Source organism: Acinonyx jubatus, chromosome E1 (genome assembly GCF_027475565.1).
Source record: "Acinonyx jubatus isolate Ajub_Pintada_27869175 chromosome E1, VMU_Ajub_asm_v1.0, whole genome shotgun sequence".
Taxonomy (NCBI): Eukaryota; Metazoa; Chordata; class Mammalia; order Carnivora; family Felidae; genus Acinonyx; species Acinonyx jubatus.
This window is the reverse complement of record NC_069397.1, coordinates 56,815,441-56,830,781: the sequence shown is the minus strand read 5'-3', so window position 1 is coordinate 56,830,781 and position 15,341 is coordinate 56,815,441. Positions and strand designations below refer to the sequence as shown.

Sequence of the window (15,341 nt, the reverse complement as noted above, 5' to 3'; positions counted from 1 at the left end):
GCCCTGCCCGTGTCCTTGTTTTTCTGTTTTTTTCCCTTTGGTTTTGTCAGAGTTGCATTCCAGCCCCCGGCACAGGTGAAGGCTTCCCCGTGGTGTGGTGCTGTAACCCGCCGGTACGTGGGAAAGCGTAGAGCAGATCTTCGTTAAGGAAGAAGAGGAACCAAGGGGTTTATTCAAGTGTATTGATAAATACGTTTATTGGAATTTAAGACAGGGGAGCCCTTTGAAGTGGCCCGCCAAGCCTCGTGGGTGATTTGCGTTGAGGAAACTTGGAAACCGTAGCATTCCACTGAGGTTTGCTGCTATTTGATTTTTTTTTTTTTTTTTTTTTTTGGTAACTGAATAACGTCTGGGTCTCTGCGGGGAAAGAGGAGAGAGAAAGGATAGGTTTTATCGAACTGTGAGTTTTCTTCAGTCAGCAAGAGCAGCACAGGCCTCCGGTTTGGGATCCTCCCGGCTTGGCTGGTGCCCGGCGGAGAGCAGGTGCAGCCGCGCGGGTCGCGCCCCTTGAGCCCCTCCTGACGCGGGCAGACGGGCCCAGCTGCTCCGGCCACACGCTGGGGGGCGTGGTGAGGAAGACTGGATGCCGGGGTCCATGCAGGAGCTTAATTTGGGCTCATCTGCTGAGAGGGAGGAGCCGGGTCTGGAAGCTGGGGGAGGCCACCGGGGGTGGCAGGTCCCCGCACAGGTGACCGTGACCCTGATCGGGAGGTTACATTGGGCCAGAGCCCCACCTGTGAGTGGGAGACGGAAGTGAAGGCGGCCCTAGGCTGGAGGCAGGCTTCCGGCAGGTGGGTTCGGTTCCGGGTACTCCGCGAACACCACCAGGCAGGCCTGTTCCTGAGCCCCGCGGCTGCTTCCCTCTTCCTCCCCCTCAGTGTCTCCTCCGAGTTCCCACCCAAACATGCCCGTCATACCGGGGCCTCTGCCACGTCACTAAGAGCAGATGAAGTGAGACCACAGCCGGACGCACACCCAACGGGGTGCCCGGTGGGGTGGGAGAGTTTGGGGCGGCTGATGGCAGCCCAGAGGCCCGGCTGGCAAAGCCCAGCTCATGTCCGTAGTTCATGAATCGGGCTGGGCGGCGGTAGGCTGGGGGTCCACTTCAGCTCCGGGGTCCGGCGGGCATAGGGGCAGGGCCACCTCCTCGTCACTGTCACTTTTCCAAACTGTAGGGGTGCCGGCCGTACGTGTAAAGGTGAACAGAGAGCTAAATCTCCCAGGTGGCCCGTGGTCTCCAGGGCAGGGACCGGCGGCTCTGGGTGGGAACCACGAGGATGTCCACAAAGCATGGGGTATGTTTTGGTGGATGATGTCTGCATGAGCCACGTCGTGCGGGCATCTGCGTGTGGGGAGTTCCCGTGAGCTCCCGCACTACTTGTGACGAGAGTTTGCAAGGTCTGGTTGGCGCCGTGGACTCTGGAGTCTGGTGGGGGTGGAGGGAAGACAGGTGAGGACGACCCGTCCACTCGCCGGCCAACAGTTGCCCCAGGACGGCATTGGAGGCGGCAGTGGAGAGGTGGGGAGCTGGCATCCAGGAGCGGAAGGTTCCGGGTGGGGGTAGGACAGCTCCTGGCCTGGGTGGGCAGTTGAGTGGCAGAACCAGTGTTCCAGGGAGGCCAGTGGGTGACAGATTCCCTGCAGTGATGCAGTCACGCCTGAGGAATGCGCATGTTCTGGGAACAGGAACCTCGGGAGGGTCACAGGGGTGAGATGTAGGTGAGCTGTGGGCTCCGAATCTTGGGGTTCAGAAAAGTCCAGGCGTTTGGCCACTGCCCCCGCCCCCCCACGCGGGGAACCCACTGGGGTCACCGTAGCCGTGCGTGTGCCCTCCGGTCCAGAGAGGGGCCTGCGTGCCAATCCCTGCCGATTCTCCGGAGCGTGGACAAGCCTCTGTGTAGACGGGACACAGCAGGGGAGAAGGAGCCCCTCGGGGGGGCCATAAGACGCCTGGTTCTTGGTAGGTGCTCAGTAGCATGGTTCTCCCCCGGCCCCTCCCTTTGGCCACACGCGTGCCCCGCTCCTTCCTCCCCCACCTCTGCACGTCTGGACCAGCTGGCTGCCCGTCTTTATGAGGCTCTGCCAGCCCCTCAGTGGTTTTCCCAAACGCCGTTGCTCCCTTCCCGCCTCTGTGCCACTCACTCTTGGCGAATGGTTTCTAATTCCGCTACAGGAACCCCCTCCCGCTCCGAAGCAGAAGAACAAACCACGAGGAACCACCTGCCCCCCATCTTCCTCTGCTCCTGGTGGTTCCAACACTCCTGGGGCAGCAGAGTCAGCTGGGCGGGTTATTCCAGACCAGTGTGAATGAAACTGGAACCTGGGAGCGAGGCTTGGCCATCGGCATTTAAGACCCCTCCGCCTGCATGCTACTGGGCGGCCAGTGCCGAGAAGCGCTTATTCTGGTCCCAAGCGAGCCTCAAATGTGAGCGCGCGTCAGAATCACCAGGGGGTCGTTCAGACACCCACGTTGCTGGGCCCCATCCCCCGACAGTCTGATTCAGCAGGCGGGGGCAGGGAGGGGGCTGAGAGCGTGCATCTCGAACGTTCCCAGGGGGTGCTGGATACGATCCAGTGGTTCTCCTATGGAGTGGCCGGCACGAGGGGGAGTTTGGGAAGGAAGTCAGGTGCGTAGACGGAAGACAGGAAGACTTACGCTTGACCCGTGGGGACCGCCACAGACCACAGACAGCAGAAGATGCGCCCGCTTCCCTCGGTAGGGCTGGTACCCTGCCTTTGCTCTGGAGGCCAGCCTCTTCCACCCTCTGGGGGTCCGTCTGCCTCCTTCTCTCATGACCTGTTCACTTGTCTGCCACCCTAAAATCCCTTGTCTCTGTGTCCACCCCAGCCACCGTCTCCCCCAGCCAAGCCTCAGCTTGCTCTCTGCTCCTTCCTCGAGGTCCTCAGCGTGCTGCTCTCATTACTCCACTCAGCGGCCCCATCCGCAATGTGATGGGCATTTGCCACAAGCCCTCTTCTGTATTTGACACTGTTCACTGCCCCCCGCCAAGAGTTCTTTTTCTTTTATTTTTTATCATTGTTTTATTTTAGCACAAGCAGGGGAGGGGTAGCAAGGGGGAGATAGGATCTGAAGCAGGCTCTGTGTGGACAGCAGTGAGCCTGACGCGGGGCTCGAACCCACGAACCGTGAGATCATGGTCTGAGCCAAAGCCGGACGCTCAACCGACTGAGCCACCCAGGCGCCCCTTTTTCTGTCCTTTAAATGTTACAGTTGTTGCGTTAAATGGAGCCAGAATCCGTCAGGTCCGATCAATACATCTCACTGCCTGATCAATGTAACCCTGCTGAACGTCTTTTCCTGGATGCCCTTCTGGCGAGTTCTTGGCCCGTCTTTTGTTTGCCTCCTCTTAGCGGGTCCTGCTCCTCCCGGGCCCCTCCGTGGCTGGGGGCTCACCCCCTACCCCGTTGCCAAATCCGGAAACGTGACCACCCCCCTGCACACCTCCCTCCCGTCACCCCCACACACTCCAGCAACGGAAGTCTCATCTCCCCAACGTCCCGTCACCGCCACCCGTCTCTAAGCTTGAATCCCCACCATTTTTGTCCTGACCCCCCCCCAAGAATCAAACCAACTCGACCCCCCGTGGGCCTGCTTCCTGCTCTGGTCTCCTGGCCCCCAGAACGATCTTTCAGGACAGGAAACCCTAGGCAGTCGCCCCCTACAGAGGTTTCCCACACCTCTGGGCTAATCCCAAACGCTGACTGCACCTGCACGGCCTCGGGGCAGCCGTCTGTCAAGGCCTCGGAAAACACAACACGCGGGGGCCCAGGGCTGGGCGGGCATGCTTCCTCCAACACAGTCTCCGCCTGGCTCTCCTCCAGGAGCAGCTGCTGCTGGGAAAAGAGTCAGGTCAGATCGGGTCCCAGGGTCGTGGGATCAAGCCCCGCGTCGGGCTCTGCACGGAGCGTGGAGCCTCCTTGGGATTCATTCTCTCTCTCTCTCTCTCTCTCTCTCTCTCTCTCTCTCTCTCTGCCCCACCCCTGCTGGTGCAGGTGCTCGCTCACTCGCTCTCTGTCTAAAAACTAAAATCATCAAAAAGAAGTGATCTGTGTTTATTTTTTTTTAACGCACCTCTTCCTCCTCTTTCACACTGATCATTCCGTTTCCTGTCTTACGAGGCCACAGTCACGTGCTTCCGGTGACCCGCAGTCACTGGCCAGAGCAGGGCCCCGGAAATCTTTGTCGGGGGAGTGCACTGGAAAAGCCGCTTGAGGAAGTGTCACTCGTGACTGTGCATGTGGCCCGTGCTCGGAAAACGGGCCGCCCACCCTCCACCCACGTCACTGGCTTCAAATGCCGCTCCTTTTGGACGTGGCAGCTTCCTGAGCCCAAGCCCCTGTGCGACCCCCTTTGCTTTGTTCTGTTTCACAAGCGAAATCATCGGGGCAAAGTCTGGCGGGAACTGGAGCCCCCCCCCCCCCCCCCCGTTGGAAGTGAGAGCCTGAATCGCGTGGCACGTGGCCAGCTGTCTTCTGGGCGGCACGGGAACAGTTGGTGACAGCTGGATACAATCAAGTTCCATTACAAACAGATTTTAAGTGCCATTCACACAGAAGAAATTGCGAGCTTTAGCAAAATAAAATCTGGGGGTTCTCAAAGCAAGACAATGCCCCAATCCCGGTCCGCACGAGCGATCTGGTCTGTGGTCTCTTACGTGTGCGAAGCACCCTTTCCTCCCCAGCGCCCCGCCTGCCGGGAAAGCAGAACCAGAGAGCCAGGGAAGAACCCCTCGCAGGCCAGCTGCCCGGTCCCCTGGCTTGGGTTTATGGAGGACGCCGGGTCGAATGCCTTTCTCAACACCGTTCCCGCTCGCGTGTATCGGCTTTTCTAGAAGAGCCCCTGCCTGCCTTCCACTCTGGCCTCAGGTGGACACGAGATCATGACCTGAAACCGAAGTCAGATGCTCAACTGACCGAGCCACCCATGCGCCCCTAAAAGTTCTATCTTAAAACTTTAACAGAGGTATAGGGGCGCCTGGGGGGCTCAGTTGAATGTCTGACTTTAGCTCAGGTCATGATCTCATGGTTCATAAGTTCGAGCCCCACATCAGGTTCTGCATTGACAGTGTGGAGTCTGCTTGGGATTCTCTCCCTCTCTCTCTCTCTGTCCCTCTCCCTCTCTAAATTAATTAATTAATTAATTAATTAAATTACTATAAATAAATAAATAAATAGGGGCACCTGGGTGGCTCAGTTGGTTGGGTGACTGACTTCAGCTCAGGTCATGATCTCGCCGTTCGTGAGTTCGAGCCCCATGTGGGGCTCTGTGCTGACAGCTCAGAGCCTGGAGCCTGCTTCGGATTCTATGTCTCCCTCTCTCTATGCCCCTCCCCTGCTCGCTCGCTCTCTCTCTCTCTCTCAAAAAGAAACATTAAAAAAGTTGTTTTCAGTAAAACATTAAATAGGTATATATTTGGCCTTTGGTATATATGATGTATAATTTAAAAGCTCTATATGTCCCAGGCCTACCATAACAAAGCCCCACAAATTGGAGGGCTTGAAACAACAGAAATTTATGCCCTCTCACCATATGCTTCTGGACGCCTGAAACCTGCAGAAAGTGTGGGCTGAGCCGCACTCCTTCTGACGCCCCCAGTGGCTCTTGGTCTGTGGTCACAACCCTCCAATCTGCCTCCTCTGGGTGTGTCTGTGCCCTAATCTCCTTTTCTTAGAAAGTCACCAGTCATTGGATTAGGGCCACTCTAATGACTCCGTTTTAGCTTGATTCCATCTGCAAAGAACCTATTTGCAAATAAGATCACAATTCACCGGTGTTGGGGGCTAGGGTTTCAAGGCTCCTTTCTGGGGGCCCCAGTCCAACCCCTAACAATATGGAAGGATGTGTAATGAAGAGTCTCTCCTACTCCTCCCGTCTGTCTCTGGCAGGAGCTCTCCGAGAGGCAGGCATGGCCCGGGCACTCCGTGAGGGTAGGGCTTTCCTGCCACCCTCTCCGTGGCTGTGTCCCCAGCACCTTGAACAGTGCCTGGTACGGTGCCGGCCTCCAACACACATTTGTCGGGTGGCCGAACATACAGGTATAAACGTCTACTACGTGTGTAAATATTTTTATTACAAATGGAAATATATTATACGCTCCGGTCCTGTCCCTGCTTTTTTCACTGCCTAGAGCTTGGGAATCCTCTCACGCGGGTCAATACGGAAACCGGCCTCAATCTCTTTAAAGCCTGTGAACGGTCCTTTGTAACGAAAGCACCATAACACATTAACCTGCCCCCTGTTGAACACAGATTGCTTCTGAAGAAGTTTGAATCCCCACAGTGTAAGCACAAGACAAATTATTAGTATTATTTTTTGCTTAAAACCTTCCTTCATAATTCTGATTTTTAAAAAAATGTTTTGAATGTTTATTTTTGAGAGAGAAAGAGACAGCATGAGCAGGGGAGGGGCAGAGAGAGAGGGAGACACAGAATCCGGATCAAGCTCCATCCAGGCTCTGAGCTGTCAGCACAGAGCCCGAGATGGGCCTCGAACCCACAAGCCTTGAGATTACGACCTGAGCTGAAACCAAGAGTGGGACGTCTAACCAACTGAGCCACCCAGATTTCCCCGATTTAAAAAGTTGTTCGTGGCGTCCGACTCTTGGTTTCAGCTCAGGTTCTAATCTCACCGTCTGTGGGTTCGAGCCCCACGCTGGGCTCTGCACTGACAACACAGAGCCTCCTTAGGATTCTGTCTCTCCCTCTCTCTCTGCCCCTTCCCTACTTGTGCTGTCTCTGTCTCTCTCTAAATAAATACACTTTAAAAAATAACATTAGCATAAAAAACCTTTTAGGGACCAACCACAGGGAAAAGGCACATATTCAAGGTTGTCTGAAGAAACAGCAATGCAGGACGGAGGCCTGGGTTACAACGGGCAGACTGGGGGGGGAGTCCCAGGTCCTCCGTGGAGTCCCGTGTCTCCCAGCTCTCCCTGCCTCCAGCTCTCTCCCCTCCAGGGGCTGAGGACACAAGCAGCTAGCGAAACCGGCCTGGTGTCTCCCACCCTGCACCGTGGCCTCTGTGAGCCTCAGTTTCCAAATCTGTGGTTCAGGGAAAACATCGAAGCAATCCCTGTGAGTCACAAACGTGATCTAATGGAACGTCTTTGCCAGTGACTTTGAGTCAGAAATACATGTCGCATCCTTGCACGCCTTCACACCCGACCGAAACAAGCACTATCTTTATTACGTGTGACAGATGCGGATTTTGGGTTTTAGTCCATTTTCATCTAACGATGATTGGTTCCTCCACTGTCGAGAGTTGGGACCTGCTATTTGAAAGCCCCTGCTGGAATAAAACCTTGTCAGGTAAACGAACTTGTACACAGTCAAGTGCCATGCTAATTGCAATGATTAGCATTCACACCAGTACCCCTCATTATCCTAACGGAGTTGGGACCACGATCGATTTCCGTGTGGAGAGTGAGAATTAACCTGTCATCTGAATGGCTTTTCTTCCCGAGGGTTGGTCGCCGAGCAAGAGTTCAGGTGGCAAGGGACCCCCGTATCGTACCGTTAAGGGAAGAAAGCCAGCTCGGGAATGCCTTGAATCTCCTGGTGACCCTGGCCTAGAGAGTGGTAGGGAGAAGACACAGAGGGGACGGATGTCAGCGAGAGTCTCGGTGCTCCGCTAGGGTGAAAGGAGATCACCAGGTCAAAGCCAGTCGATGGAGCATCGAAGCCCAGGCCAACACAAGCAACACACAGCCAAAGCACTGAGCACACCCCCCCCAAAGGACATGGTCACGCCGGGGCCCAAATAGGACTCCCTGCTGTAAAGTCCCCTCTATAAACTAGACCATCTGGCGAAATCAGTGAAAATGAAACTCATGAATCCACCAGAATCAACCTTTTAGGAGAAAGATAACATAATCTATTCAAGAGAAGTGTCTAATTTCTGGAATCATTTGAAAGAAACACTTGGGGGGCGGGGTGTGCCTAAAGAAATGGAGACACTAAGGTTCCCCACCAAAGGCTGGGTTGGTCCGCTCGTGAAATTAAGAGGGATGTTCGGGAAGGAGCCATTCTCTTAGAAGAGTGGGCCAGAGCTATAGCCCCGCCCCCCAGATAGGATGTAAAGATTAGGGTTCTTTAGGCTGTTATCTCGAAATCCGTCTCCTCTAACAGAAGTGACGTCAGCCAGCCGTGTAGAAGTTGAGCGGAAGACAGGGACAGACCTGTCCCTTCAGAGATCAGTTCTGGGCAGAATGCATGTTTACAGGCAGAGGCTGCATTTTGTGGGCAGGAAAGGGTCTGGAGGGTGGAGGGGCTTGCCCGGGTCACAGGGCTAATCAGAAGCAGATCTGACATAAAAGCACCAGAGTCTCCTCATTCATTCTTTCTTTCTTTTCCCTCAAGGGGAAATTACTTTTCTTTGTTGCCTAGAACAATTGAGAAGTCCTGGGAGGCATACTTGAGGGTTGGCCAGTAATGAAATAGGCTGCCGGGAGGGGTCACACTTCCCCCACCCCCGCCCCCACCATGGAGATATTCCAAGAGAGGTTCAAGAGCATTCAGGAACTTGGCCAAGGCCGAGCTCTCCTCCAGCAGCCCCAGGTGTAGCGCACCGTGTTGGGTGTCCAATGATGTGTATACCAGGAGGGACTTGGACCAGCCAGAGTGACCGAGTGATCCCGAAGTCCCTGAGGGTCCTGTAATTTTTATGGCTAGCACTAAACCAAGAAAGATCCCGTGCATCTGGGAGTGGCTAGAAAAGTAGCATTTTTTTCCTTTATTTTTCTAAATTAACAACAATGAAGATACATTCACACGGTGTAAAAAGACCAGACGGCACGGAAAGACCATGACAAAGTATAGAAGGAAACGTAGGTCACGGGGCCCCTGGGTGGCTCAGGCAGTTTAGCCTCCAACTCTTGGCTTCGGCACCGGTCATGATCTCACGGTTCGTGAGTTCTAGCCCCACGTGGAGCTCTGTGCTGACAGTGCAGAGCCTGCTTGGGATTCTGTCTCTCCCTCTCTCTGCCCCTCCCCTGCTTGCGAGCTCTCTCTCGCTCTCTCTCTCTCAAAATAAGTAAATAAACTTAAAAATGAAAGAAGGATGAAAAAGTCTCAACCTCCTTTCTCCCAGTTTATTCCTTTTAACTTCTTTTGTGGAGCCTTCCAGAAAAATCGTTTTGCACAGAACACCACATATATTTACACGCAGCATTTGTGTCTACAGGTGAGTGTTTCAAAGTGGACAAGGGACGGCACCGGGGATTAAAAAACACTGAAACTGTCCATAAAAGTTGTGAGCTATCAGTGTAGACAAGCTGGCACTCTCAGGAAGGAACGGTTCCAGCAGGAAAGTCAGCCGAGACGGGGTTGCACTGGGGACAGGACGGCCCACAGGAAGAGTTATCTTCACCTCCCTCTTGTGACTTGTCTAAACCCCCAGAGGTCCGTGGATGTCCACGGAGGTCCTGAGGTAGTGCACGGTGTTTGGGTGAGGAGACCTGAGTTCTGGGGCTGTCATTCCACAGCCCTGAGATTTTCCTCGTTGTCACAGAGAAACGGCCTTCGTGTCTCACTTGATCCCTTCTTGTATTCTTTTGCTGTCTTGTGAGCAATTATCATAAAGGGTCGGGTAGGAACGCAGTAAGGTGCGGGGGGGGGGGGGGGGGGGGGGAGGGGGGGGTTTAGCATGGTAATGTTGGGAGATGTCCGGGAGAGGGGAGAGGGGCCACTCCCTGGTCCTTGCCTCAGCCCTGTGTGTGCCCTGGACCTCCTAGGGCTTCAGTTTCTTTGTCTGCAAGATCTCAGGACAAACTGTTCTCCAAGGGTCTTTCCAGTTCATTCTTCCATCCCCTCACTGGTTAATGCAAGCAGATACCTGTTAAGGAGCCCAGCACCCTGATAGCAGAGGTCCCCAACTTTCAGGTGCAGAGCTTCCCTGCCCCAGCACAGCAAAGGGAAGGGGACTGGTTAAGCCTGGTGCGGGCAAATAAAACACGTAGGGAACAGTCTAGAAACGTGTGGATTTACAGATGCAAGAATCAGGAGCACGAAAATCCTGAAATGCTGGGGGGTGAGGTGCCTCCCTTTGAAACTTGATCCAGGAAAATTCAAAGGACTAATAAAAGCATGTATGAAAGCAGTGAAGTCATGGCACGCATGGGGCTAAGGTTTGGACCACAGAAATCAATGAATTCAAATGCTCTGCAGCCTCTGGCCAAGGACACGGCCCTCCCTGGCAAGCTGAGGCGGGCATGACCTTCGGGGCTGACGTCAACGAGGACCACCCTTCCCTTTGGTGGCCGGACGCGACCTTGGGCGTGTGGGCGGCCGCCCGCCGGCTGTGGGCTGGGCACGCCGCGCCGCCCTTGCGAAACCCGAAACAGGCGGGGCCCGCGGAGGCGGCCGGGCGGGGCTTCGGGACCAGGGGGCGGGGCCCGGGCGTGCGCGCGTGCGCAGGCGCGGGTCTGGAGTTGGCGGCGTGCCCGGGGGGGCGCGCGCGCGTGCGGGTGTGTGGGCGGCGGGCGGGGTCTCGGGGGGGGGCGGGGTCCGGGGGCCGCGCGTGCGCAGGTGCGGGCCTGGAGTTGGCCGTGTGCGGAGCGGGGGGCGGGGGGGAGGGAGGATGCGCGCGCGTGGGCGGCGGGCGGGGTCTCGGGCTCGGGGGGCGGGCCCCGGGCGGGCGCGCGTGCGCAGGCGCGTGCGGGCGGCGGCCGCGTGCCGGGGCGCGCGCGGGTGGCGGGCGGGGCCCCCCGCGGGAGTCGAGGGGCCGGCGGCGGCGGCGGCGGCGGCGCGGGCCGGGGGCGGGGCTCTGAGCCGGGCCGAGGCGCACGGGGCCAGGCGCGGCGGGACGTGAGGGGCGAGCGGCGGGGCCCGGCGCGCAGCCCGGCGCCGGCACCATGGAGGAGGACGACAGCTACGGTCAGTACGGCCCGCGGCGCGGCCGGGCAAGCGCCCCCTCCCGCGCTTCCTGCCGTGTCCGCCCGGCGCCTCCGGCTGCTCGGGCGGCTGGCGCTTCGCGGCGACGGCGGTGCGGGACTGGAGCCCAGGGGTCGGCGGTGTTCGGGGACCGGAGGCCGGGGTCGCGCGGTGTCTCCTGCGGGGGCCGCGTCCCCTTAGTTTCGGGCCTCTGTGGGGTCCGCAAGTTGTGTGCCGGGTCCGCGTCTTTGTTCGCGGGCGAGGAGCACACATGGGCGGCCACGGAGCGCACAGGCTTCCCCGGGGCGCTGCTGCGGGCGGGCTGCGGGGAGCGGGCGCCGTCGGGCGGGCTCCGGCCCCTCCGCCGGCCCCTCCGCCGGCCCCCGGCGCCCCGCGAGCTGTGCCAGCCCCCCGCGAAGCCCGGCCGCGCTTCGGGAACACCCAAGTTTGCGCTCCCGCGGGTGCGCGCGGGGACAGATGGCCCTGCACGGCGTCCCACTTGACAGTTCCCACATTGCCCTCCTGCGACCCTTACCGCCCCCCGGCCCCCCGAACCGCTGGTGGCCGGGAGCCGGCGCATTCCCCCCTCCAAACAGCCTGAAACTGCGGGGCTCGCCGCAGGTTCCTTGGGAATTGAGTAACATTGTATTCGGGAGGAATTTCGGAAATAACTGGCAACTAGGACGAGGGGCGAACTTGGGTGGTTTTGGTAGCCGCGCAGGAGGCAGCCCCATTTACAGCGCTTGTGCGGCTCGCTGGAGCCGGTCCGGGGGCAGTCGCGGAGGCAGGTCTGGTGTCTTGTGTTTATTTACAAGTAAGGCGTTGTGGAGCTGTTGGCTGCGGAAGAGGGGGGCCTGTGACCCGCAACTTGACCCCGAGCCGCGCGCCGGGGAATGTGCAGCTGCTCTCTAGACCCACTGGCAGCTCAAGTCCGGAGCGCGTTGGGGATGGCGACCGTCAGACGTCCCCGAGTTACCTTCCAAAGAGAAGCCTTCTGTGCGCTCCTTTTTGTGATGGGGGGGGGGGGGTGGGGGTGGGGATCACCCACTGGCTGGCCTCAGAGGATCTTTCCGCCCCTCCTGCCTCCTCTTTTCTGCACATGAGAAGCTTTGCCTGCTGCTATTTTCTCTTCCTTCTCTTGCCATTGAATCTGCGTGGGACCCCGGGGTTCTGCCAGGCTTTCTTCTTGCCCTCTGCTAGTGCTCTGACCCGCCAAGCGGGGCAGGAAGCTGTCGGTCTGCTTGCTTTTAATGCAGCGACTCCTTTGCCAACGGGCATGCGGTGAATTTGTGCTTGGAAGGGGTAAATGGAAGCGGGCGGATTGGTGTCCTGGGGCAGCTGTACCGGATTAGCACAAACTCGATGGCTCGGAACAACATAAATTTATGCTCATGTCATTTTGGAGGTCACGAGCCCACATTTGGGTCTCGCTGTGCTGCCGTCAAGGTGTTTGCAGGACTGTGTTCCATTCTGGGGGGCTCTAGGGGAGTATCCATTTCCTTCTTCAGCTTCTAGAGGCCACCTTAGTTCCTTGCGGGGTGGGGGGGGGGGCGCCTTTCATCTTCAGAGCCAGCAGGTAGCCTCTTCTCGTTCCTCTCTGACCTCTGCCCCTTCTTATTAGGACCCTTGTGATTACACTGGACCCACCGGGACGGTCCAGCTTAGCAGGGGTAATCCCACGTTTGCCACCTAGGGTAACACAGTCATCAGTTTTGGCGATTAGCTCACGGACATCTTTGGGGGCCGATATTCTGCTGACCACACGTAAAGATGAGAAAGAAGTTTATTCTTCCCCTTTATACAGTTAAAAATGTCATCTTCTTTGTATTTTGGTGGAACCAAAAACGTTGGAATTAAAGAAGATTCCCCACCCGTAGGGCTCACCGCACAAGAAGTACCTAATAGCTACGAAGAATAAGAATGTCAGTTCTTTGAGGGTTGTCTCCGTCCCCAGAGCGGTGGTTCCCCTCCTGGGTTTTACAGGGAACCCACCTTGCGGGGGTAGGACACGTGGGGTGCAGACTCATAGAGCACACAAAATGCGCGCCCAGACGGTCTCTCGGCACCTCCAACCTCCGTCGTGTCGTGAGTTAGCCTAGCGCACAGGCCCTGTTTTTAACGTTGTGTCTCAGGGGGAAGGATTGTGGTTTCCTGGCTGCCATGTGGGCATGAAACACTTCTGGAACAGAATTCGTTCATAACACGCTGAAGACAGAGGATGAGTTTTAGACTTTCCCTGTTCAATTACAGAGAACTTAAAACACTAATAGAACGGCCTTTTTTTTTTTTTTTTTTTTTGAATGTTTATTTTTGAGAGAGAGAACGAGCAAGGGAGGGGCAGAGAGAGAGACACACACGCACAGAATCCGAGACAGGCTCCAGGTTCCAAGCTGTCAGCACAGAGCCCGACGCGGGGCTCGAACCCACGAACCGCGAGATCGTGACCTGAGCCAAAGTCGGACGCTCAACCTACCGAGCCACCCAGGCACCCCCAGAACGGCCTTTCCCGACTGTGGACTCTGGTGTTCTGTAGACCCAGTGACCACACCTTCGAGTTCGGATGCCCTTCCTCTCGTAGACGCGCCCTGTAATGCCGTCTTTTTAATTCAGAGGTTCTTAACTCACTGGACAGGTATCGGGTGCTTCGCACGGTGCACGTGGTGGGGCACAATGGACTGTGAGGACCCGGGCCAGGGGGTAGGAGGAGAGTTCAACAGAAGTCCCCTTCGGGCTTTGTTTTCTTTGAAAACTGTGGAATTGGTGATTTTCTAAAAGCTTAATTGACGTTGGAAGAGAGGTGTGCCTATTGCTTGTGGCTGGTCGATCTTTGTCCCCCGGTTTCTTTCTAAACACTGTGAAATAATTGGGACTTTTTTTTTAAAGGGTCACGCTCTCTTCTTAGGTCACCATTCTTTGCGGATTTCACAGTTCTCTTTGCAAGAGGAAGAGGGATTTTTGCCTTCGTAGATACCCTGCCCGAGAAAAGACTCCGTGACCATTCCCCTTGGTGCCTTCTGAACTTGAGCGGACATGGTAAACCCTCAGGCCACCTCTTAGCTGGCCTCTGGGGCCCTCCCGAAAGCGTACGTGAAAGTTTTTGTGCATGTGTGTATTTGGAGGGTCCTTAGCTTGGTTCTCGGGAGGTTCTGACCCAGGAATCGCGGTTCCAGAGTCTCCGTGTGTTGTCCACCTCTCTCTCGGGACAGATTGTGAGGGAGAGGTGGGCAGGGCCATCCCGTAGTGACTTTGCAAGCATTAGCCGTCAGGATTCTGTGTCACAGTTCTGACATCAGACCGTCAAATATCTGAGCAGAGCCGCTGAAGATCTTTGAACCCGTGGTGCCACGTATGGCCTTTACTTCTCGAACACAGCTCCTACTCTCCTTGCTTTCCATTAGCTTCAGACTTGTCCCAAGTTTCGCCACGAGTGAGAACTGGCCTGTAAGGAGTAAGCTTCTGTGTGAAGGACACGCTGACCTCAGCCAGGGCCCGACTTCCGCCATCAGAAGACGAAACGAGGTGTGGGCAGTGGGGTGCGTGGGCGCTGCTGTGGCAGGGGTGGGAGCCCCGTACCTTCAGGGGAGATTTGCTGTCTCGTCTCTGTGCCTCGGGGGCAGGCCAGCGTGGGGTTGGGACCCAGCACAGACCCCTCGGCAGCCATTGAGGGAACAGTAGTAGACTGAACCGGGTTCCGTGCTACAGAAGTTCATGTTCAGTGGTTAAGTTTTTGCCTGCCGCTCTCCATCCCAAACAGAAACAGGAACACCCCGTTTGACCCTGTGCCAGACCAGTTTTCCTTTTTTTTTCCCCCGGTGATAATGGTGTCTTTCGTTGTTCTCAACTTCAGTTACACGCTTAGTGATTTGCCTTTATGGAAAACAATACAGTTCTATGAAGTCAGGGTTTCCTTAGAAAAATCTGGAACATAAGGTTACCATAATTATACATTTTGTGGTCTTTAAGGTAGATTTCCAGGGGTGATATTAACCTGTCAGAGGCGATAAACATTTTTAGAATTCTTGGTACATGGTGCCGACTTGCTTTCCAAAAGGGCTGTACAGATATACCCTGTTCCTAGCGATGTATGGGGGAACGAACGTGTTTGAGTATCACGGCAAGTACGCCACTGGTGAGGATTTGCATTTGAAAGCTTTTTTTTTAAAGGAAACAAATCTACTGGTTACAAAATGGCACCTCATTAAATCACTAGCGGGGTTGAAAGATTCTTTTGCGTTTTTGCGTATTATGACCTGCGTGTTTGTGTGGGATGATGGCTTCTTTATTTACTTACCTGAGATTAACTTTTTTTGTGTGGCTGCGAACAAATGAACTGACTGTTTTTCTCACTCTGATGTTTTCAGCATGGGGAGAGATTGGGGTTGGGGTGAGATTTTGCCCAATGGTGGTGGTCACCTGTTTATCTTTTTTTAATTGTTTCTCTTTTTTATTTG

At 56.0% G+C, this 15,341-nt stretch overlaps 1 protein-coding gene across 1 annotated transcript in view; it reads left to right on the top strand.

The window, feature by feature from the left end:
- The first annotated feature begins 10,736 nt into the window (after positions 1-10,736).
- Positions 10,737-15,341, top strand: part of CYTH1 (cytohesin 1) — an 81,442-nt gene continuing 76,837 nt past the window's right edge. Inside the window, exon 1 of the mRNA XM_053211739.1 lies at positions 10,737-10,893. Coding sequence (XP_053067714.1) covers positions 10,872-10,893 — 22 coding nt within the window. The 5' untranslated portion in view covers positions 10,737-10,871. The remainder of the gene's footprint in view (positions 10,894-15,341) is intronic.